The sequence below is a fragment of the Monodelphis domestica genome, chromosome 2 (genome assembly GCF_027887165.1).
Source record: "Monodelphis domestica isolate mMonDom1 chromosome 2, mMonDom1.pri, whole genome shotgun sequence".
NCBI classification, from domain to species: domain Eukaryota; kingdom Metazoa; phylum Chordata; class Mammalia; order Didelphimorphia; family Didelphidae; genus Monodelphis; species Monodelphis domestica.
Window position 1 is genome coordinate 2,393,240 of NC_077228.1, and position 22,222 is coordinate 2,415,461.

At 51.7% G+C, this 22,222-nt stretch overlaps 1 protein-coding gene across 4 annotated transcripts in view; it reads right to left on the minus strand.

Annotated features, from left to right (window-relative positions):
* Nucleotides 1-22,222, minus strand: part of TNNI3K (TNNI3 interacting kinase) — a 248,625-nt gene that overhangs the window by 55,651 nt on the left and 170,752 nt on the right. For all 4 annotated transcript variants that reach the window (XM_016428860.2, XM_016428862.2, XM_016428858.2 and 1 more), the window contains 4 exon segments: nucleotides 14,187-14,239; nucleotides 13,997-14,049; nucleotides 12,024-12,156; nucleotides 5,142-5,251 (listed from right to left, as the gene is read on the minus strand). In XM_016428860.2, the coding sequence (XP_016284346.2) occupies nucleotides 5,142-5,251; nucleotides 12,024-12,156; nucleotides 13,997-14,049; nucleotides 14,187-14,239 (349 nt within the window).

The window sequence follows — 22,222 nt, forward strand, 5'->3', positions numbered from 1 at the left end:
CAGATGAGGAGTGCTGGGCAGAAGCCAGTGAGGGGCAAATTTAGGGTTAAGGCTGGGAAAACCGTCAGACGGCGAGAGCTGTCCACATCTGGCTGAGTAGCAGCCACATCTTCAAGTTGAGCCCGAATGGCCACCTTGCAAGGACCCTGGAGCACAGATTCTTTCTCCACCGTGACTTGGACTGGATGGGTTCTGAGCTCCCTCTCGATTCAGGGTCTGTGTTACTCTGGGTGACATCCACTAAGTGCCCTGCTTTCTGCCTTTGACACCCACAGATGAGCTTTTAGTAACTGGAGAGTTATTCCAGACTAGAGCTTGCATGCATGTGGGCATAAGAGTCGGTGCAATATGGCGGAGCTGGCAGAATACTTGCGTTGGCGTCAAGAAAATGTAAGTTTGTGCCTGGATACATGGGTGGAAGGGACGTGGCTGGGGACGGAGACTCTAAATGAACATCCTGGGGCAAACACCGACATGGAAATGGGTTCTGATCAAGGACACACGTGATACCCAATGAACTTGCACGTTGGCTGCGGGAAGGGGAGGGAGGGAAATAATGTGATTCTTGTAACCAAAGAATAATGTTCTAAACTGACTAAATAAACCAATTCAAATAAAAAAAAAAGAAAATGTAAGTTTGAGTCTCCCACCCTGCCCTTCCTCACTTTCCTCATCTCTTAAGCAGGACGGCAATGCCCATATTCCACCCTTCCAAGGGTTTTGTAGGGTTTTATGAGATGATGAAGGCAACGTGTGTTGCAAGTCCTAAAGGGCTGTAGAATATCCGTCTGGCCATCATTACCATCCATCAGCCTTTTGGTGCAAATCTCAGGACTCCGAAGATGTCTGGTGCTGGCCCTTCCCCTGGAGGTGGCCAGAAGCGTTTCTCCCCGAGTCCACATCCATCCTGGGTCCAGGTTATAGAGACGTGGGACTCATTTTGAGGTTCGAAGACTGAGTCAGCTCCTGGGCTCCCACAATCCCCACTTCATCAAAACTGACCTGTCGATGGCATCGTACAAAGCCGGAAGGGCTGTACTCAAATCCTGGCCCTACAAATGATTCATCTGTGTTCCCCTGCAAAGGCCTCGGTTTCCTCATTTGTAAAATGGAAATTAGAACAGAGACTTTCTGAATCCCCTCCTGATTCACTCTTTTCCTGGAAGCCTTTTGTGACTTATTTCCTCATGAATTCTCCCGAAGAGCCAGGTAATAAGGAACAAAAAGATTTGCTGCTCCCCCCCCCCTTTTCCTTTTTACGTTAAATGTCAGAAGCAATCATCCTCCATTGTTACAAGGCGATGCCCAGTTAGTGCTTGAATGCTGCTGTAGGAAGTGAATGGAGGCTCCCCTCTGCTTCTGGCCAATGGCTAGGCTCTTCTTGTCCTCTGGACAGTTCTGAGGGAATGGGTTTGGGTTTGGGGCCGAAGGAGCTAAAACCACTGATGCTTGTGCTGCTTGGCAGTTTCCTTCAGGAGAGACCAAGAGATGCCACATGGGCAATTTCCTTTGCCATCCCAGGAACTGACCTGGGCAGGGCCATGCCAGCTCCTTCCACTTTCATGGCAGGGGAATGCTGCCCTGATTCTGTTGGGCTTCCCCATTGGTCTGGCGGGGTGGCTACAAGGGGAGCAGGGAGTTGTGATTTTTTAATTTTTCCTCTGGCGACCCCTAATTCTTCTATTGCTTCCTTCTCCTCTTGACCTGATTGCTCAGCTTTAGCTTCCTTAAAAGCTCAGCTCAAGTACCACCCCCTTCTGCCTGATCTTGCCCTGATCCCCAGTTTTCAGCACTCCTTTCTTCCCCATATTAAACATGGTGATAACAGCTGGCACTGATCTAGAGCCTGCAGTGTGGCAGGTATTGTGCTAAGCACTTTATCGTTATTATCCAGTGTGAGCCTCACAAACAACTCTGGCAGGTGCCATTGTTAGCCCCATCCTACAGGTGAGGAATGAGATAAATTGATATTTTGCATTTATTTATTTAGGCAGCTAGGGAACGATGCACCAAGGGCTGAACTTTCTAGTCAGGAAGACCTGAATTCAAATTCAGCCTCAGACACTTATTGGTGATGTGAACCCAGTATACCACTTATACACAATCTGCCTCAGTTTCTCTCTGTAAAATGGGGATAATAACAGCATTTATCCACCTATCCCACAGGTTGTTGTGAAGTAAAATGAGACCATATTTCTAAAGCACTTTGCAAATGTTGAAGTGCTATATAGAAAGACTAGTTGTTATTGCTGCTATCATAATTATTCCACCTGTTGTCATCACTACCCTCTGCACGGGTAGAGTGTAGAGCCCTTGAAGATGCCGATTCCTCCGTCACTTTAGCCATAGACTTCCTTGTAGTGTGTAGAAAGGCCTGCTCTCAGGATCTGCATGACTCTGGCCCCAGTTCCACTTCTGACCCATCTTGACTCTGGGGTCCTGGGTAGATTGGAAGTAGCTGAGCAGGAATTGTTGGGAATTTGTAAAGGGAGGTTTCTTGCTGGGAATTCCCTTGACCATTGAAATAATTAGGCCAAAAATGCCCTGGGAGAGACCTCATGGCACAGCGTCCCAGAGTAAAAGTGACCCGAATTCAAGTTTTGCCCTTGACTTAGGCTAGCTAGGTGACCATAGATGGGTCTCTGTGTTTCCCAGGGCCCCACACAATTCTCTAAGTAGCTGCAGGGAAGCCGCTGGTCTGCATTGGTCAGGGCATTCCAGCCTCACTGGACCCATAGGTCTACATTTTTTCACGTCTCTCCCCCCAAACATCCCCAGTGTTTGGCACAGAGCAGACCCTTTATAAAGTTTCCTAAATGAATATCGGCCACAGGTACCCCCACAGCCATCTTCCTTCTCTCATCACTTTGCCAAGACAGGATGGAGGGCCAATGAGGAATTCCAAGAAAGATGGAAATCAGGACCATGAAGGAATCGTTCAATCAGACTTTATTCACTTCCCTCTCTGGGTCCAGGCTTGGAGATAAAGAGGCAGAATGGAGGGTCTCTCCACAGATTGGGCTGTCCCCAAGCCACGCCACGGTGGAGCTTTAATAGCATGAGCTTGCACTGTGTCAGGGGGCGTCCTCTCTCCTAGCAGGGGAGGCACTGCGGCCACATCCAAGCATTGAAAGCATATTTGTAAAACCAACAGGAGAGAACGAGGGCAGGAGAAGTGGCTCATCCCTGAAGATCAGGCCGGGCCCTTGTCAAAGGTGGCACCCGAGCTGAGCCGATGGGGGGATAAGAGCCGGGCTGTTAGTTATCTGGAGGACCAAAGGCCCGATCGCGTGCAAAGAGGAGAGCTTAGCGCCTCAGCACATGGGCCAGAAAGAATGGAAGTGAGGAAGTGCAAAGCCGATGAGCTCGAGATGGGCAATAATCTTTCCTGTTGATGGGGAGACGCTCAGACGGGTGAGCAGGGGAAGCCAGGAAATCTTCCCTTTTGTGTCAGCCTGTGAGGACAGTGGGAGGGACACTGAAGGCCCAGAGAGGTTGGACTCACTCGTCAGATGACCTCAAGGTCCAGGGTCCAGGCGCTGCTTTCTATTCCATCATTCTGCTGTTTCTATCACCAGAACTAGTGGTGTTTTCAGCAGGGGCCCTGACTTCTCTTCCCTTTCCACGTCATTCTCCCCTCTCCTTTCTTCCAACACTCCACTCATTTCTTTCTTGTGTTCTTCCCTGGACTGAGCACCCTTGGAGGCTGCCCTTCTTTGGGGCGCCCCATTTAAGGAAGAGCAGGGATCGGCAGCAGGATGTCCAGGGGAGGACAGCAGGAGAGGGGACACCAGGGGAGAGTGCTGGCACAGAGAGGCAATGATCCAACTCGGTACTGTAATGGCCGGCTTCCTCTATTTGAATGGGGTGTTTGGAGGAAGAGGGGTTTCTCTCTGCTGTTTGGCCCCAGTGGGCAGAATCAAGAACCGCAGGCCACAGAGGAAAGGCAATATTAGGCTAGAGAGAACGGGATCATGAGAAGAACAACCGTCCAGCTGCCTTGTTCGTGGGAGGCAAAGTGGGGCCGCCCCACTTGAAGTCTTCACACTTTGCCTGGACGCGCATGTGGCAAGGATGCTGAAGAGAGGATGTGGATCAGTGGGGGATCTCCAGAATCCTTCTAGCTCTTCACTCTTGGGATGGATTCTCCCAGCTTGCTTCTCTTGAGCCATCCTAATGTTTTTTGCTTTTTTTTTAAACCGTTACCTTCTGTCTTGGAATCAATACTGGGTATTGGTTCCAAGGCAAAAGAGTGGTAAGGCTAAGCAATGGGGGTTAAGTGACTTTCCCAGGGTCACACAGCTAGGAAGTGTCTGAGGCCAGATTTGAACCCAGGACCTTCCATCTCTAGGCCTGGCTCTCAATCCACTGAGTTACCCCGCTGCCCCCTCCCCCATCCTAATGCTTTTGGATAAATCCCTGCCTGTCACGCAAACATAATTCCCGAAGGACAGCCCTGGATGGCTGGCTGGCTTGATGGACCAAGACCCCTCTGAACTCACAACGCTCCAGAACTGAGTACATGGAGAAGGCCATCCAGTACATGTGTCTCTGCACACACGCAACCAGAAATCCATGGCCACATGTGAACACATATGTGTGTGCATACATATAGACACAGGTGGATTGCATTTGCACGAGATTTTGTTTCGTCTTTATAGCCCTAGCGACTAGTCCTGCGCCTCGCACATGGTAGGAGCTTCAGAAGGCCTGCTTAATGGGCCCATTAAAGCTCTTTGGTAGAGTCTCGAAGAACCAACCTCGAATCCATGTCTGTCAACTGCGCTCTGTGAAGGCTTCAGTGCATTCAGGACACGCAGAGTCTGATGGATGGGAAGTGGGAGATGGATGGCTCTCGTATGGAGCAGGGACAAGGAATGCTCCTCAGCCCAATGCGCCCATTTTACTGACGAGCCACGGCGGGCCAGGGAGGAGGCTGAGCTCCCCACAGCCCCCCCGATGGCAAGTAGCAGAGCTGGGCCTTCTGCATCACAGGGGAAATGGAGTCAACCCACAGAATTCAAACTCCAAAGTCATTAGAGGGGGACGAGCTGAAGACACTTGAAGCAGACTCCGGCGCTCCACTGGAAACAGATTTTTGACCCAAACCCATTTTGTGCACAACCAAAGGAAGGACTCACCTCCGGGCACGCGTTCCAGCCTCTCATTAACAAGGACGAGATGGGTTTGGGGATGGAATAGCCTATGGGAGGTCGGATGTGATGGTAAGCCATGTCGGCAGCTGCTGCGGCTGAAAACAAAGCACGATGGAAGAGGAGAACGTAAATGGATAAAAATGGTTCTGCAGGGGCAGCTGGGTAGCTCAGTGGATGGAGATCCAGGCCTAGAGACTGGAGGTCCTGGGTTCCAATCTGGCCTCAGACACTTCCCAGCTGTGTGACCCTGGGCAAGTCCCTTGACCCCCATGGCCTAGCCCTTACCACTCTTCTGCCTTAGAGCCAATACACAATATTGACTTCAAGACGGAGGGTGAGGGTTTAAAAAAAAATGGTTCTGCATCGATCCTAGGATGCAGCCTGTGACTGGGGGATGGGGCTGACATCTGTGAGGCTCAGAGAAAAGCTCAGGGTGGGGTCCCCGGAGATGGGCTCAGGCTGGCCCAGGAGATGGGCTCAGGGTGGAGTGGAGGCTGCCCCGGAGATGGGCTCAGGCTGGAGTGGAGGCTGCCCCGGAGATGGGCTCAGGCTGGCCCAGGAGATGGGCTCAGGCTGGAGTGGAGGCTGCCCCGGAGATGGGCTCAGGCTGGCCCAGGAGATGGGCTCAGGCTGGAGTGGAGGCTGCCCCGGAGATGGGCTCAGGCTGGCCCAGGAGATGGGCTCAGGCTGGAGTGGAGGCTGCCCCGGAGATGGGCTCAGGCTGGCCCAGGAGATGGGCTCAGGCTGGAGTGGAGGCTGCCCCGGAGATGGGCTCAGGCTGGCCCAGGAGATGGGCTCAGGCTGGAGTGGAGGCTGCCCCAGAGATGGGCTCAGGCTGGCCCAGGAGATGGGCTCAGGCTGGAGTGGAGGCTGCCCCGGAGATGGGCTCAGGCTGGAGTGGAGGCTGCCCAGGAGATGGGCTCAGGGTGGAGTGGAGGCTGCCCTGGAGATGGGCTCAGGGTGGCCCCAGAGATGGGCTCAGGGTGGAGTGGAGGCTGCCCTGGAGATGGGCTCAGGGTGGAGTGGAAGCTGCCCTGGAGATGGGCTCAGGCTGGAGCAGAGGCTGCCCAGGAGATGGGCTCAGAAGCAGCAGGACCCCTGAGGCTGCAGCGCTGCCCTATGCCGAGAGCTGAGCAGATCCCCACCATTGGCTTGGGGAGTCCCCAGGCCAGACAGCCCAAACAGTTCTGCAGGGATCAGACTCAATTCACAGTCAGAGAAGAGACTGTGGAGTCTGGAGGAGCTCCCCGGCCTGTGCTGTCCCAGCCCCGCCTGGCATGAGCCCTCTCTATATGGGATTGCTAGAGGGGGCGAGACCTTGCCATCCGCATCCTCAGACCACAGACTGCAGTGTTCAGCCATTCATGGATGGATGGACGGACATCCCTGTGGGTTCCGGTTCTTTGCCACGACAGAAGGAGCCGCTAGAAACCTTTCTGCACACGCCTGTGAGTGTCCCCTGCATGCTCTGGTGAGGCTCCTTCCCTGTGAAGGGCAGAATCTGGGTCCTGATGGGCCAGAGGACGAGCAAGAACCAGGGAGCCCGTGGTTGGTGGCGGCACGTTGCATCATGCTTCCCGAGCAGAGGAGGGCCATCACATACCATTCAGGAACCAGAGCCAAAGCAGGCTATCGATGGGCCACAACACCGCTGCTGGCCCCAGAAGCATTTCCAGCAGCTCTTCCGAAGGAGCAAAGAATGGAAGCTGCCAATGGAAGCTGCCTGCCCTTCGGGGATCAGCTGCAGGGCCTGCTCTAGGAGGGCTGGAGGAAGGCCACGAGGGAGAGACTTCTAGGAGCTGATGCAAAGCGAGGTGAGCAGGACCAGGAGGGCCGCTGTGAGGGACTCCACTGTTATCCCCCAGGCATGGGTCCGGGCCAGCTCCAGGGGACTCCTGATGGAAAAGGCTCTCCCCTGCCCGAGGGCAGACGGAAGCCAGGGGTCCTTCACTTCCTGTCCTCCGTGGATTTTTCTCTCATGTGAGTGATACACCATGTAAACCTGGAAATAGGTGTTGTGTAGCTATATATATAGACAGCCTATCCTAATGGCTGCTGGCTTGGGGAAGGGGAAGGAGAGGAAGGGAGGGAGAGAACGTGGATCACAAAGTATATCAGAAAATGATGATTAAAATTGTATTGAAAAAAGCAGGCTCTGATCATGAAATGTGAGGGAAGAATAGCAGACCACCCTTTCCATGGGCCTCCCTGGGGAGGGAGTCCTTCGGAGGCAGACCCTTCTGCGCTTGTGTTCTGCATGCTCGGTGATGCTCACCTAACTGTTCCTCTGAGCCCCGAGGGAAGAGCGTGAGGTGAGCAGGGAAGGAAGGGCGTGTGGCTGGGCCTTCTCTCCTTCCATCCCCGGGAACCCGGGACGCACCCCATGCTGGGCACCCCTGAGACCGAGGCGACTCCGATGGAGGAGAGGCCGCGTAGCCACACAAGTACACTGGCTCCGTCTGTGTCCTTTCTCTCCTGGGCTGTATGTGGGGATCCCACATGCAATACTGAGGTGCTCCCTCACCCTCAGAACTAAAAACTGGCCATGGTGCAGGGACAAGAGTGGGGAGCCGCGGTCCGACGTGTTCGGCTGTTCGGGGCCCAGCGGGTTCACCATGCTGGCTCCACGTCCATTGAGCTACCGCTCAGAGCCCCAAAAACATTCGCTGAGGAGCTCGTTCGGAGCCCTCCACGCCCAGATAAGACTCTTCCCCGGAGCGCCCTCATTTTCTCGGGTCAGTCCCGCCCCCACGCAGACGTTTCACGTATGTTCTGGCATCAGAACACCCGTGCTTTACAGTCTCAAGATGGTAAGCTCCCTGAGGGCAGGGGCTGCTTTCTTGTTTGTTTTTTGCCTCAGCTTTAACCACTGTTGACTCACTGGCCCCCATTTCACCTTCTGTAAAATGATGGCGGTGGATCACGTGGTTTCTAAGGACTCGTAGCTCTACTTTCATTGGAATCATGACCTGGTCCAATCTGTTTACTGATTCAAACTAAAGTGCATAATGATCTCTGTGCCTCACCCAATGGTGAGAAGGAAGAGAAGGGAATAAGGCTCTAAGTCGTGCCTCGTATGTGCCAAGAGCTTTACAAATGGAGTTTCAGTCAAGCAGTGCCAACGGAGGCACACACAAGGCAGGAGAAAGACCGAAGAATGCCAGACGTGGAATGACCAGTCCAGAGGGGAAGGGGACAAGGACCAGGCTACTAAGAGCCAGGCCCTGTGCTGAGAGCTTTACAACTAGGGTGGTATCTGAGCTCAAATGCTGACCTTGTCACTTGTGATCTGCAGGATCCTGGGAGAGTCACCGTCCTTGGGCCCTGGCTTCATGGGGATTGGACCTTCCCTCCACCACTAAATCTATGACCAAACCCACCATTCAACAATGATCGAAAGCTTACTAGGCTCCAGGCACTGTGCTAGATGCTGGGATACAGACGAAACTGAGACAACTGGGGAAGGGGAAGCAGGATGCCCCCAGGATGGGAGTCCTTCCAGAGGTGCGGCCTCTGCCCCTCCAGTCTATGCCCTCCCATAAATGTCAGGGGAGTCACCACTGGGACTCAGAGTGTGATGGGCTAGAGGCAGTGGGAGGCTGCTGGGATCCTCCTTTCCATGATGGTGTCCATTGTGTTGTCATGATGGCAATGATCTTCCTCCCTCTGCTACTTCATGTAGTCGACCCATGATTCTCGACTTAGAAACGCTTCATCGTATGCACCATTTTGCAAAGAGCGATGATATTCCTTTGCATTCGGATACTCCAGCAGGATTTTCCTTTGTTTCTAGATCTTTGCTATAGATGAAACGGGCACTGCTGGGATTCTTTTGCTTTAGACGGGTCTTTTCTTTCGGCCATTGAGCTCCTGTGGCTTTAGGTCAAAGGACACGGACCTTTCTCTAACTTCCTTGATGTAATGCCAAATCAAATGACCTTCCATAATGCCTGGGCCAGTTCATGGCTCCACCAACCACGACGTAGCGTGCCTGCTTTTCCCTAACCGCTCCAGCACTGACTCATCTTATCAACAGCAAAGTTCTTCCAGAGACTGTTGGCTTTTCCCAGAAATGCGGATCTCAACGATCTCTTCCAGGTTGGAGCTTCTCAGATTCTGATCTTGGAAACTCTTGAATGATCATAAGAATCTGGAACTAACAAAAAGGCAGCAGACATTTCCTGAGGGAGTGAGTGTGTGTGTGTGTGGGGGGGGGAGGGGGGACGGTGGAGAACTGTTTGTGGGGGCCTTTCATTCCGTTCAGGTCTGAAACCTTTCTTCTTGCACACAGATCTATTTACTTCATGTACTAAAGGAAAAGGAATTGCCCGGAGTTGGTGCAATTCTTTTGCTCCAGAATCTCTCCTCTCTCATCTTCTCAACTCCCAAAATGCAACTGGATCACTGCCAAGAGCATGCCAGTGTAGCTCTCGATGATGAACTCACAGCTCCCCCCGACTTCCAGAGGAATCGCTCTTGGGTTCTGCGTCCAAAATAAACCTCTGATAAATCTGTTCTGGGTTCCATAGAAAAGGAAATCTAGGAGAAAATCGAACACTAGAGAAAGGGAGCTGTTCTGCATGTTGGTCGTTCTGCCAGGCGGCTTCTCTCATTGTGCTTGTGTATACAAGGAGTTTCTGGAAAGGAAAGAACACCGTTAATCCAGGTACCTTCTTCTGTCAAGGATGCCTGGTGCGTTCTCCTCGGCTAGCCAGGCCTTTTGGACACTGAGCCCTTGGTGCTAGATCAGCAGAACATGATCTAGAGCATGAGGCAGGACCACGGAGAGGCTGGAGGAAGAACGACTGGCTTTCGGAGAGGACGAGGGATGTGGAGCGTCGCCTCTTCTTTTGGTGCTCGTAGAGCAGAGGAAGCAGATATCCCCAAGAGTCATGGAAACACCATCACGATGAGGGCCGCCTCCATTCTTCCAGGGTTCTGCATTCGACTGGCCAGGGCCTTCCTTCCCAAACATCACGCCCCGATGTGCATGCGAACAATCCATGAAGTTTTGGACAGTCTCCTTTGGTGCGGCCATTTTAAGCAAATGGGGTGAGAAGATGCCAGCACTTGGAGTTAGGCAGGGACTCACATATCATCTAACCTCATTGAACATATATGGAAACTGAGGCTCACGGCTTTGAAAAAGACAGCATGGGAAAACGGATCAAATGTTTAACTTGGAGATGGGGAACTGGGTTCAAATCCTGGGTCTAGCCCTCACTACAGATACGATCTTGGAATTGCCTAACCATTTTAAAACTCAGTCTCTTCAGTTATATGAAAGGGTAATACATTTCAGGCCAAACTGCACACAGTTACAGATAAAATGTTCCCCAAGAGCTAGTTCCCCCATATCTCCAGGGGGCTCATGAAAATAGGGTCCAATATGGAGGCTCCTGGGTGGCTCGGTGAACAGAGAGCCAGGCTGAGAGATGGGAGGTCTTGGGTTCGAATCTGGCCTCAGACCCTGAGGAAGTCACTTCACCCTCATTGAAGAGCCTTCTGCTCTTCTGCCTGGGAACCAATACACGATATTGACTCTAAGGCGGCAGATAAAGTCTTTTATTTTTATTTTTAAGTAGAGCCAAACGGAGTTCATGCTCTTTTTCTGTTTAAAAGAACACTCAGACGAGAGTCTAGAAAGGCCAGGTCGAGGGTCCGCCGGGTAGAGCACAGAGGAAGACCTGAGGACACCTGGCAGCTGTGGGACCCTGGCCAAGCCATTTATCCTGGACTTGAGTTTCCTCATCTGTAGAATGGGAATACGAGTAATACGTGCCTCTCAAGGACAATGCAACGCAGAATAAATAAAAGTGGATGGTGTTCACACGTGGGAAGCATTTTGCAAACTTAACGCCCGTAAGCCATGGTTATTCTTTGGGCGACTGCAGCTCCCCAGGAGGGAAGAGCCACGGACGCCCAAGGGAGGGACGCTGAGCATCCCGTCACGCCCTTCGGTGGGCCCAGCCCAGGCAGCCATGCCTCTGAAGGGGCTGAGTCCAGTCATGTGGGGCTGTGACCGGGAAGTCAGGCAGGAAGGAATTCCTTCCTGAGGTGTGCCCAGAGCCGGGACTGAGCGACGTGGGGCTTGTGGCATTAGCTGACGTGTCTCGTGATCTCCAGGGTTTGCTCCCCACGTTGAGGCTCTTCTCTCATTTAATTCTCATCACAATCCTGTGTACAAGAAAGGTTCCCTTGAGATACCGATGAGGGAACTGAAGCTGAGAAAGCTGAAGTCATTTTCTCAGGGTAGTGGGGCAGGATTTGAATTCAGGACGTCTGACTCCCAGCTTGGTGCTCTCTCCACCACACCATTTCCTGCCTCCTCCAGAAAGGGCAGTGAACTGGAAGTCAGGAAGAGGTCCAGGTTCTTCTGGCTTGTCACAGATTGGCTCCATGATCTTGGCTGGTCTAGCTAGAAGGCCTCTGAGAGTCCTGCTACATAAAGAATGTTCAAGCGCTGTCCAAACAGGAAGTCCTCGTTCTCACAACACGCTCACCGGTGGTAGTTGTCTGGATCGACCGTGGGTGGGTCAGGGGGATGGGCAGGGAGTCCCTTGTTGGGCCAACATAAATCCAAGCAAAGGGACGATCGGACCAGCGACTCTTTAAGGGATGGCAGCGGTCAATTCGTTCGATTTCCTCCTCTCAGGGAGACGGGGTGCTGAAGTCACTAAGGGACCCCGCTGAGATCTGGAGCCACATCCCGGGGTGCCCAAGCCCCCTCGCTTTCCTGAGCCAGCCTGGATCCCACACACCAACATGGAGCCCCCGGCGCCTCCACCTCCTCATCCCGAGATCTCAGCATCATTTCGGGGGGGGGGGGAGGGGGAGGACAGAGCCTTTGGCCGGGGCGCGCCTTACCTGGCTTGAGATGAGCGAACGGGATCTCCCCGGTGAGGAGCTCCCACAGACACAAGGCGTAGCTGAACACGTCGGCTTTGATGGTGTACCGAGTGCACTGCGTGAAGACTTCGGGGGCCATCCAGCGCAGGTTCTGTGTCAAAGAAACAAGGGGAAGGCTCAGGCCCTCTGCTGGGGGACGGAGCACCCCAGGGTTCCCATTGGGTTTAACTGTGCATCACCGGACTGCTTGGAACCGCCGGGTTGGGTCAGGCTTCCTGTTCAGGCTCTTCCCCTTTCCCCGGAGACATGCTTGTCCCGGCACAGGAAGACACCCCAGCGCCGAGCCTCATGCCTGCCCCGTGTGGAAGGGCAGGGACGGGGCCACGGCTTGGCACTTGGTGATGGGGGCGGTGGGTCCCTGGGCAGCTTCTCTGTGCCAGCCCTTCCCCATGAAGCCTTAAGAGCTCCCCAACAGCAAAAGACTGAATCTCCAGAGAACCCCGACTTCCCTAGAGCAAAGCTGCGTCTCCCGGCTAAGCAAACTCTTCCAGGTTCAGGGGGCCCATCAAGGCAGGGTCTACATAAGGAAAGGAGAGGGGGAGGGGACCGAGGCAGGGAATGTCCGACTGTGGCCAGGATGATCACAGATTTAGAGCTGGCCCTTGGGGCCCTCATTTTATCAGAGAGGAAACCGAGTCACATAATTTATTCCAACGTCCGGAGGGAGAATGGAAGAGAGGTCGGATGTCACCCTAACTGAGGAGTCACAGATCTAGTCAGAAGGCATTTCACCCATCCGGTAGCCGCCTGGCCCCTTCTTTTTGCAGAGAAGGACACTGAGGCACAGGGAGGTGAACGGATTCATCCAGTGTCACGTAGGTAGAAGGTATTGGAGGTGAGCTGAGAGGCTGAGTCTCCGGAATCCAACTTCACCTCATCCTTCCCCAGTTATCAGCCACTTCTCACAGCCTCCTCTTGTGGCTCTGTCCCCCGCTACATTCTGCCTCCACCCTTCCAGGACCTGCCTGTTGTCCCGCCCCCTCCCCATGATGCTTTGGGGGCTTCTGGGGCCTCCTCCTCCGCCTCCCTTCCAGCGCCAGCCCGGACAGCCTTTCCCCATCCGCCGCCATCCGGGCTGTCCTGTCCCTGCCGGGTCTCCCTGACCTCCGGCGCTCCCCATCATGGCCGGCTGCCTGGCAAGAGCTACGAAGGGGGCCGTTGTTAAAGGAAATACAAGGGGCGGGCATCTGCCGGCGTCCTTTCTGCCTTCCCGAGCTGACCGCAGAGGTGAGCCCTGTTTAAGCTAAGCCTTCCCAGAAGTCTGTGCGCCTGCGGGCGCCGGCAGAGCTGGGAGGGGAACCCTCGACCCGCCCTGCTAGGGCCGCCATTATAGCACGTGCTCTTTGGCACCCATCCAGAGAAGGGCGAGAAGCCTGCAAGGGGCCTCTAGGACTCCGTGGAGGGGGTGAGACTCGGGTTCAGATCTTGCCTCGGACATTTGCTAGCTTGATGACCCAGTATAGTCCCTCAGCCTGGCTGGGCCTCGGTTTCCTCGGCTGTAAAATGAGGGGGTCGCATTTAATAAACTGGAAATTTCCTTCCAACTCTAGCCTCTGAAGGCGGCTCGTTCATCGACTGACTGACGGACCGGCAGCTTCTATTAAACCGGCAGGCACGTTGGCAAGGGGCTGATGGGAGCCAGCCGTGGGGAACCACGAACATGGAGCCAGGCACGGAGGATGGGGGAGGCCAGGGGCAGCCAAGGGCCCCAAGGGCATGTGCGGGCTTTCTCGGGGGACCCAGGGGCAGAGCCTCCCCCCCCCAGCCCCAGCTTCTCCCAGCAGGAAGCCCGGAGCCCAGTGACTGCTGCCAGGTTGGGGGGGGGGTGTCCGATCTGGCCTGGGAGCCCCATCCAGTCTGGGGGAATAGCGGGCCGCCTCTTCTCCTCCTCCCAGGCCCTGGGCACACTGCTGCGGCGCCAGAGCACGAACCCCGGGCTGCTTCGTCAGGTTGTCCTCGTCCGGAGACTGCAGGAATCTGGACTCTGCGGGGAGGGAAGCACGTTCCTGTCAGAGCGCCCCCTCGCGGCCATTCCACACCCGGTTACCCCGCGGCCCCTCGGGGACAGAGACCGGCCAAGCGGCCCCCCAGGAGCCCCGACGGGACCCCCCCAAGTCTCACCTCCGAAGTCCGAGACGACCGCGTGGCCGTCTTCGTAGAGGAGAATGTTGTGGCTGCAAGAAAGAAGAGGGGTCGTCAGTGCCTCCTCCCAGGAGGGCCGCCGCCCTGGGGGGGGGGGCCGGAGGAGACCGGAGACTCCTCAATGCTCGGTTCTCCACGGGAGGGGCCGACCCGGGGACAAGCGGGGGGGCCCCAGGCAGAGCTCTGCAAGCAGCCACAGGCAGAGACGGCGGATTTCGAGCCGGGAATCCTTCCCAACCCGGAGATTCTGGGAAGGACTCTTAGGATCGGCGGTTCCATAGTCCCTCCAGGGGGCGCTGCCCCACCCAAGGGAAGGTGACCCTTACACAGTAGCGGGTGGCCCTGGGGCAGGCACTCCTCCCGGGTGTGCCTCAGTTCCCTCATCGGTAAAAGGGGGAGTAACAGTAGCTGCCCCCCCCCATGGGGAAGATGCAGTGAGACAATGCTGGGAAGGGATTATCCCCATGCCCGGCGGCCACAGATGCCCCAGAAGGCATTGGGGCCCCTTCAGGAAGGGATGATGGGAAGGCGCCAGAGAGAAAGTGGAAACAGGCGTCGGGGCTGTGGAGAATGACCCAGAATCCCTAAGGGAGGAGAGATGTAGGCACGGAGGGCACTAGGAGGGGGCGTCCTAGAAGGAGCAGCAGCCCCCTGGTACGGTCAGCCAGCAACCAACACCATGGGCCAGAAAAAGCAGTGTTGGGGCCTCCGAGTAGGACAACCAGGGAGCTGGTGCATCCTGTCCCCGATGTCAGAGAGAAAGCCCGTAGAGCTCTGCACGTTCAGGAAGGGCTGGGTTCAAAACCTGCCTTGGGCATTCGTTAATCACCAGCGGCCATTGGAACTTTCCATCCGCAAATTGGGCGGAGCAGTGCCTAGTAAGTGGCCCTCCCGGGGTGCTCTGAGGCTCCAATGAGTGTGCAAAGCCCTACGAATGTGAGCCGATGTTCAGCTCCTCCCAGAACTCTCTAAGGTGAACCTGCCATCCTCTCATCGCAAGCAGAGGTGGCCTGGACGTAACTGCTCTATGCAGGGTCCCTTAGTCTGCCCCTGCTCCCTTTCCTTCCATGCCCGGGAATAAGGCTTTGTTTGCATCGGGCTGCACCTAAGGGTGGCGCCCGACTCCCTTTTCTCTCCATCACAACGACTTGCAGAATTTATGAGCTATTGAAAGCTTCCCAAACCCACCCTCCTTGTTTGTCTGGTTGAGAAGCCGGGGGAGGCCCTCCAGCATCGGTCTGCCGTCCCTTCACCCAAGCATCCTCCACGAGAGAAGGACGTGGAGGAGTCTGTATTGGGGAAATCCTCCTCACGAGTTACAAGACACTTTAGACCTCTTGAAGACTAAAACCTGTCTCTAACGTCCCCCCAAATCAGTGGCCTGGGGGGCAATTCCCCGGCTAGGGAGAGGCTCCTCCCTCTTCACCCACCTACAGCTGCCCACATGCCATCCCATTGCCTTTCTGCTCCCGAGAAGCCAATCTCCCCTTATTCCACTCTGTGGGAAGGAACAGAGAATCCCCGTTGTTATTTGGACTCCTGCCTCCACTTCACCATTCCCAGCAGCATCCTGAAGAAGGGACCCAAGTGCTGGGCTGGTCCTGAAGAGCAGGGAATCCCTTATGATGATGTTTCTCAGAAGATGGAGGAGCAGTCGTGTTCTACTAGTGAGTCTCACCTCCTCCCTTGTCTCTCGCATCCTGCATCCCAGAGGGCATCATCTGGGAGACGACAGCCATAGATATATGTACACCCACAGAGATGGTGTCTTCATGCTCATTCTCTAGAGGTGCCCTTCACAAGTTATTCTTCCCCTATTAAATCTGTAGCTGTGTAGAATAGTTGTCCAAGTTTTTTTAGATTAGCCTCATTGTTTCTTCTGGTACAGCAGTATTTAGTCATTCCTTAACTGATGGACATCCCTTCCGTTTCTAGTTCCTTGTCACCACAAAGAGAAGGGCTGTCACTATTTGGGGACATACAGATTCCTTCCTTTTCCCTGATCTCCTTGGGAAATAGATCTAGCCATCTTGTTGCTGGGTCTAAGGGCTGCCATAGTTTTATAACTCTCCGAGGATAATTCCAAATTGCTCTCCAAAATGGGTAGCTCAGTTCACAGGTGCCCCAACAATGTATGGTTGTCCCCGTCTTCCCACATTCATTCTGACATTTGTGATTTTGCCCTTTTGTCATTTTAGCCAATCTGATGGACAGGAGATGACCTCTCACAATTGTTTTGGTTTGCGTTTCGCTAATCAGTGGTGATTTAGAACATTTTTTTCATAGGACCAAAGTTTTTGCACAAACAAAACCAATGCAGCCAAGACTAGAAGGAAAGCAGAAGACTGGAAAAAATATTTTCACAGCAAGTTTCTCTGATACAGGTCTCATTTCTCAAATATATAAAAAAAACTGGGTCAAATTGATAAGAATACCAATTATTCCCCAATTGACAAATGGGCAAAGGATATGAAGAGGCAGTTTTCAAACGGAAACATCAAAAGTTATCTATAATCATATGAAAAAAAATCACTCAATAGCTGACTAGAAAAATGTGAATTAAAACAACTCTGAGGGGCTCCCTCACCTATCAGATTGGCTAATATGACAGAAAAGGAAAATGATGAATGTTGGAAGAGATATGGGAAAATGAGAACAGTAATGCACTGTTGGTGATGTGAGCTGATCCAACCATCCTGGAGAGCAATTTGGAACCCTACCCAAAAGGCTTATAAAACTGTGCACACCCTTTGATCCAGCAATCCTACTCTAAGGTCTGTATCTCAAAGAGTTCAAAGAAAAAGGCAAAGAACCTATTCATACAGAAATATTTATAGCCGCTCTTTTTGTAGGGGCAAAGGATTTAAGATTGAGGGGTTGCCCATCCACTGGGGAATGGCTGAACAAGTTATGGTATATGATGGTGATGGAATACTATTATATTCTAATACTAAAATCCAATGGACAGGATCATTTCAGAGAAACCCGAGAAGATTTATATGAACTGATGAAAAGCAAAGAGTGACCAGAACCAGAGGAACATTGTACATAGTAACAACAATACTGTACTATGACCAAATGTGAATGACTTCACTATTCTCAGCAATAAAAAGAATTAAGACAATTTGGAAGGACTTACAATGAAAAAATGCTATTTCCCTCCAAAGAAAGGACTGATAGTCTGAATGTAGATTAAAGCATTCTTTCCTATTCTTGATCTTCTTTTTTCAACTATGTTTTCTTTTACAACATGGCTAATGAGGAAGTGTTTTGCATGACTACACACAACATGCATAATCTACATCCAATCTCTTGTCTTCTCAAGGAAGGAGGAGGGGGAGAGGGAGGAAGAGCATATGGAACTCAAAACTTAAAAGAAAAGACAAATGCTATTTTTTCTTTATATGCAACTGAGAAAAAAATACAGATAATAGAAATTACATTAAAAAATAAAAGAAGACCACAAGGTCTATCACCTGACCTGATGTTGTGTCCTGAAGTCCTCTGGGCCTCTTAATTTCTTCTACAGCTACTACTGAAAATGTCTTGCCAACCAACCCTAAGGATCCCTGGACCTTGCCATTTGGACAGCTTTAGATGTCCCTTAGAATTTCTGTCTGTCAGTCCTTGATGGAATTTCTGTCCATCCGTCAGGTGAAAACTCTTAGGTGTGTTGTCTTCTCTGATTAGAATGTGAGTTCCTCTCATTGATCTCCTTTTTCTATCTTTATCCTGGAACATACCATAATAATCGGCAGTAATAAAAGCCACTTAATAGCTAGCATTTCTCTAGTGCTTTTGGGTTTACAAAGGACTTCACAAATATTTTATCCTCATAAGAATAGTAAAAGTAGATGCTCTGATCATCTCCATTTTACTGATGAGGAAGTAAACTATGGCAGACACATATTGCATTGCTTGCCTAGGGTCATGTACCAAGTGTAGTTTCAAATGACACCATTAAATGCTTAATAATTTTTCTTACTGCTTCCTCTGGGATTACTCTGATGTCAGTGACTTGCAACTGACTTCAAAGCTTACGGTGCTACACTGCTGCTACTGAGGAATTCTGAGTGATTCCATTGACAACATTCACAAAAGGATCTTGTACTCTAGTTACTTTGTGCTCTCACAGTGTCGGGGATGCCTTTCTCAAATTCTTTTCTGTGGATTTGGCATTAACAGTCATTTTCCCCTGTGGGGTAAAACATGGGGATTTAAAAATAATACAAAAGCCAATGCTATGATGAGGAAACATGAAAAGTATTGCTAGTAAATACAGGGCTAAAACAAGGATGTTCTCACTCCTCTCTCTCAACAGTCTGAAATTCTAGTGACAAGACCAAGAAATTGCATGCAAAGAAAACAGAGATAAAAGGATTCCTCTTCGCCACCAACATGATTCACTTAGAAAATCCCAGAGGGTAATGAATAAATTATTTGAAGTAATCAATCATTTTAATTACATCTAAAATCCAATTGTTTTTAGAAGTATCTAGGTGTAAACTCATTTCACCAAATAGCCAAGATTTCTGTGAATCAACTGAAAAAAAAAGCTGGATGAAATGATAGCAAGGGGAATGCCACCCGAAATAAATTTGGAAGCTATAAAATATTTCAGAATCAATTTACCAAGCTACACTCAAGGTATAGAAATGTAATATAAATATAACATTCACTATGGAAGCAAAAGACGATTGCAGTAATTTGAGACAGCTTCATGGCTCATGGTTGGGCAGTATCAATATAATAAAAATGAGAATGCCACCAAGTTATGGTTTAGGGTTAGTGCTATTCTAATAAGCCTGAAAATATAAGTCCTCAAGCTTTGCAAACTTAGCCCTTTCTCTTGCTGCTGATGGCTACATGGAGAAGTCAGTGTTTGGGGCCAATCTGCAGGGCACAGGCTCTTCCCATTGAATTTATCCATGGTTCAACGACAGCATAATGACATTATTTGCTGAAAGCACAACATACACACTATACTTTCTCCCCAATATCCCCTCTTCTGCATTTCTCTCTTGAACCCCACCATTCTTCTCGTCTCCTAGATTCACATCTTTGGAACCACCTTCGTTTCTTTCCTCTCCCCATTTCTGCTATCAAATTTTATTGAGTCTACTTTATGGCTTCCCTAATGTCTGTCCCCTACCCTCCTCAGTCCCTCCCTCTCCAGTCTGTCCTCAGGACAATGTGATGCACTTAAGGCACTACTCTTCTCAAAGAGCTTGTAAGTCCCACAATGCCACCTGTCTTTGTCATTGTCCTCTTGTGTCATATTAGTCAACTGGGCAGACGGTGTGAGGTAGAACCGCACAGCTGCTTTCATCTGCATTTTTCTGTTTGTACGAAGTATTCCTAAAATAAAGGAAAACACAACCAGGGAAGGGCTCTCTTGCCATTCTTTTTCTCTCCTTTAGGGAATCCTTTCCTCTCTCCGCTTTTTCCTTGGTCTCAGACCAACAGGTGGTCTTTCTCCTTTCCAAGATCAATCCCTTTACCTGGGCACTCGGGCTCATCTGTGATGCCAACCACCTGCCACTCCCTCAACTCCTCAGGCTCTCCTTCTCTCTGCCCTCCAACATGCCTATAGCTCCCCTCTCCAAGAAACTTCATCAGATCCTACTCTTCCCTCAAGATAGCGCCCTAAACCGTTCCTCTTCCTCTCAGCAAAGCTTCTACAGGAAGACAAAACACACGAAACAAAAACCTGCCTATATCTGGCATTTCTCTTGGCTCTCCTTGAACACTCTGCCATCTGACTTTGACTTTGTCACCCAAGGGAACAGCAGTCTCCAAGATTCCCAGTGAGCCCAGGCCCCCAGCTGCTTCTCAGCCTCCTCTGTGGTCCACCAGAGGGAGAAATGCCAAGAGCTACACCTGGCCAACAACACTCCATGGCCCAATCCACATTAAAAAACAATTGGGTCATAGTTAACAAAGCAGGTAAAAATACTACAGACCTTGGCTAATATTAAGGTGGTTTTCCAAGTCAACGTGCATCTTGGGGGTTCCTTGGGTGTGGTTCAGTGTCCTCCTCTCTGAATCTGAGTTGACACCCCAGATCCAGCTCACCTTTGCTCCTTGTGGCTCTTCCCCAAGGATCCATCCCGACTTCTTCTCTTCTCTCTTGAAATTGGCTCTTGGCCATCTCATCATCTCCTGTGGGCTCAACTACCATTTCTAAGCTGATGGCAACAACTACACAGGGTGGGGCTGCTAGGTGGCTCAATGGATTGAGGCAGGAGGTTGTGGGTTCACAACCCATCTCAGATGCTTCCTAGCTGTGTGACCCTGGGCAAGTCACTTAAACTCAACTGCCCTTAGAATAGCTTCTAAGATAGAGGGTAAGGGTTTAAATTAAAAAAAAAAAACAACCCAACCCTACAGGGCAAATTGGAAGTAATCTCAGAGGGAAGGGATAAGCATGGGGAGACCTGGGAAAGAAAGGCTTTCTACAGGAGGTAGGAATTTAGCAGACTAGAAGGAAGCCCCTGGGGATGGATGAGAATTTAGCAGACTTGAAGGAAGCCCGGGGGGATGGATGAGATGGGAGAGAAGCCCAGGTGACTGGGGAGAACTCGCAAACAAGATCTGGATTGAGAGATGGAGGGTCTTGAACCAAGAGGCCAGTGTCAGTGGGGATGAAGGTCCCTTCAGCAGGACTCCCATGCCCCACTCGTCCCAACCTCAACTGGAAGCTTGAAGCATCACTGCTTCTCCCTTCCTCCAAGCCCCTGCGTCTGTCCCACCATCGCCATCCATTTTCTCTATTCCTGCCTCCAGGCTTCTGAGCACTGCTTGGGGATGACCACTTGGACAATTCAGGAAGCATCTGTATGCCAGCCACTCACTAGGCACTGGAGGATGCAAAGGCAGGAAGAACGCTTCCCACCATCCTCAGGGAGTTTGCATTCCTCTGAAGCCAGAAACCTCGGGGTCCTCCTGGCTCTACGGGGTGTCCTGCTTCTCCTCTTGGCCTTCCTTTTTCTGAAATTGGTGAGAGGCTGTAGCAAAGCAAAGCACCGCTGTGGTCCCCCGAAGCAATGCGTTCTAGTCTAGCCTTGCTTATTGTCCCTCAAGGCATCGAGTGCCTGGCATAGTCTGAGGACTCCTCAGCCAGTCTGCTCAGGGGGGAAATAAGCCCTGAGGATTTGTTTGCTGGTTTATACAGCTCCTGTGTCTGAAAGGCCCTCAGAAGTAGGAACTAGAAATAGAAAGATCGTTAACACCCAGAGCCTGACCAGAATAGAGAACCCTCCCCGTCTCTCTCTGCCTCAGTTTCTCCAGCCATGGGGAACAAAGGTCCCTTCCCCCAGCCTCGTCCTCACTACACTGCACTTTCTCACCCTCCATTCCTTGGTCCCCGAGGTTCTCTCCTTCCACTTCCTCACTCCTTATGCCTTTTCCCCAATCTCAAGTTCACTCGCCATCTTGGATCACACCTCAAGGCCTCTTTCTGCCCTCCTGAGGTTTTGAGCACTAATGCCTTCTACAGCCTCGTTTTCAGTTCCAGAGGATTGTCTCCAGTTTGGTCTTCTTGTTCCTTGCGGGGGTTTAAAAAACATCGTGGCCCTGGGACTACATTCCCCAGCATGCCCCGGGGTCCCTCCCATTTCTTGGTGTGGGATTGGTCTTGAATGGACCAATCATGTGCTCCGGAGGGAGCACAACCCCTAGCTTCAGGCACGGTTGGTCTATATAAAGACCAATCCCGCGCCAAGGCGGGACCTTTGGATCTGACTAGATTGGGGTTTACCTGGGGTAGTCCATTTCAGATGGAACTCGGGTGATTTTCTTTGAAGAAAAGCTTTTGCCTGATCAAAGAGATAGTTTTCTTTCAGCATTACGCTTGCCCATAGGTGGATTCATTTGTCATTGACTCCAAGTACCCTGGAATTTCAGTGCTGGCCGGGACTCGAGGCCCATCTCACTGGCCCTCCCCAAACTCCTCTCCCGACTAACAGAGAAGTGGTTCTCTATGTCTCCACTGGAAGGGATCAGCCCAAACCACT